At 38.3% G+C, this 2109-nt stretch overlaps 1 protein-coding gene across 1 annotated transcript in view; it reads right to left on the bottom strand.

The window, feature by feature from the left end:
• The window catches only part of ltb4r (leukotriene B4 receptor), a 5747-nt gene extending 3638 nt beyond the window's left edge, over positions 1-2109 (bottom strand). Inside the window, exons 1-2 of the mRNA XM_024264117.2 lie at positions 1959-2109; positions 1019-1523 (exon numbers count right to left, since the gene is read on the bottom strand). Of these exons, the coding sequence (XP_024119885.1) occupies positions 1019-1500 (482 nt within the window). The 5' untranslated portion in view covers positions 1501-1523; positions 1959-2109. The remainder of the gene's footprint in view (positions 1-1018; positions 1524-1958) is intronic.

Below are 2109 nucleotides of genomic sequence, written 5' to 3'. Positions count from 1 at the left end.
AAATGAATCAATTAGCAAACTTTTTATTTGAGCAGAAAGAACAATTGTCCTTTGATATAAAAAAAATAAATAAATAAGTAAACTTCTACTTTTGCAAATATTAATGACACCTTAAAAGTGTCTCAGAAATACAAATTTCTCTATTGTGACCTCAAGAATTCTGTCATTTTTTTAGTTATATACATCTTGATACCAAGGCCAAATTCCCTACCCCTCCAATTGTGCATTTGAAGTGATAGGGCTATCCAAAGTCACGAGGGTATTTTACTGCTCTACGGAGGAGAAGCGCATTTCTTCACATGGGTGTGCTCTGATGCACAGATCTTTACTTTTAAGCCTGACTTTTTAAAATGATTTTTTAAATTATAAAACTGATGTTGTTAGCAGCACTAGCAGCTCCGCGTTAGCGTAGATGACCGGCGACTATTGATGATGTCATTGAGTGAGAGTGACATATTTTTCTAGTTTCTTTTTTAACAAGTTTTTTGAATGTAGATGGTGACTACGTCAGAATTTTAAAACACTGTTTTCCAATATATCTCTGTTTGGAGGGTTAAATGTAGTGGTAGTGATAAACTGTAGGGCATATGTGTCAAATTCAAGGCCTGCCAGATCATTTTATATTATTTACAGCACAATATTATCTTGTAACATCCTAATTTTGACAAATAAATAAATTGTATAGGGCTTAGAAATCAATCTAAGCCCTATACAATTTGAATGTTGTATAGGGCTTAGATTGATTTATTCTGGAATTATATTTCTGTTTGTACTCATATTTATGTAAAAAAAGTTACTTTTTACAAATTTAAACAATTTTGTTTTTTATGTATTCAAGAAATGTTTGTCCTGTGTGTCAAGTGAAGAAATTGTATATTTTACCCCTAAATGCAACAGAAAAGCTTAAAAGAAGATTTTTGAAATATGCATTATAAAACATGTTCAATAAATTAATTTACAAGAGGTTCACCTTTTTCAATAAGAAATTACAACATTATAGACATAGCTTTAGGCTCACCTGCGGTAAAATGGCATCGGCAGTGACAGCAGAAACGCTAAGACCCAAACTCCCAGCAAGAGAACCAGGAGCGAGCGCTTGGTCCTCATTCTTTGAGACACAAAAGGCCTGGAGACAGCCAGCCAGCGGTCCATGCTCATCAGGCAGATCAGGTAAATGGACACATACATGTTCACACTTGACAGGTAATGCACCAGCTTGCACGCCGCTGAGCCAAACTCCCAGCCCCGTCCTCCAGCCAGGTATCTGAGGAAAAGCGGGGCGCTCAGCAGGACGAAGGCGTCTGCCATCGCCAGGTTCAACACCAACAGACACGTCACCGAGCGCTTCTTCACGCGGCAGAGCACCGACCACACCACAAACAAGTTCCCGGGAAAGCCCAGCAGGAAGGCCAGAGTCAGGATGGCGAAGCCGACCTGGGCGGAGGTGCTCATGGAGTTGGAGGAGGGCTGCGGGAAAGACGTGTTTCCAGTGGACGCCATTGAAATGCAGATCTAACAACTTCCTTTAAATCAGAAAAAGGGAAGAAAACAGCATGTGCTGTATTAGTAAGTGTGCAATGTTTGAGCAGAAGGAAATAACCTCCTGCACAATAGTACTACATTTAATCACTGTAAACACAAGGAAGACTAGCAGTTGTAAAAAGAGGATTTACTGTTTATTTTTGTATGTCATCTTTGCTAAATCATGTAAATCCATTAATTATCCTGAGTAATTTTGTACTGTTTGGATTTCATATAAGATTCTAGAGAAACCAGCTATTTCTTTTTTGTTTCCATCTTTCTAAGTTTGCATTTCTTATCTGGCATCCAAAAAAATCCCACTGGAATTTATTCTCAAACTTAAACTTTTCAAAGTTTTAATCACTACCACACCCTTAAGCTGCTCTTGAAAGTGAAAAATTAAGTGTTAAATTCTCTCCAGAGTAAAGTGAACTCACCTTGAGCTAAAGAAACCCTTCTTTGAAACTTTCGCAGTAGAAGAACTCCAACAGTTTAAGTGGCTTGTTCACAGCTGGACTGAACTCCTCAGTTTGCTTCATCCCTCTCAAAGCTAAAGCTGACAGGAAGCTCGACACATTGGGTAAGACT

This window comes from Oryzias melastigma, linkage group LG18 (genome assembly GCF_002922805.2).
Source record: "Oryzias melastigma strain HK-1 linkage group LG18, ASM292280v2, whole genome shotgun sequence".
Lineage (NCBI taxonomy): Eukaryota > Metazoa > Chordata > Actinopteri > Beloniformes > Adrianichthyidae > Oryzias > Oryzias melastigma.
The sequence above is the reverse complement of the archived record's forward strand: the minus strand, read 5'-3'. Positions and strand labels throughout refer to the sequence as shown.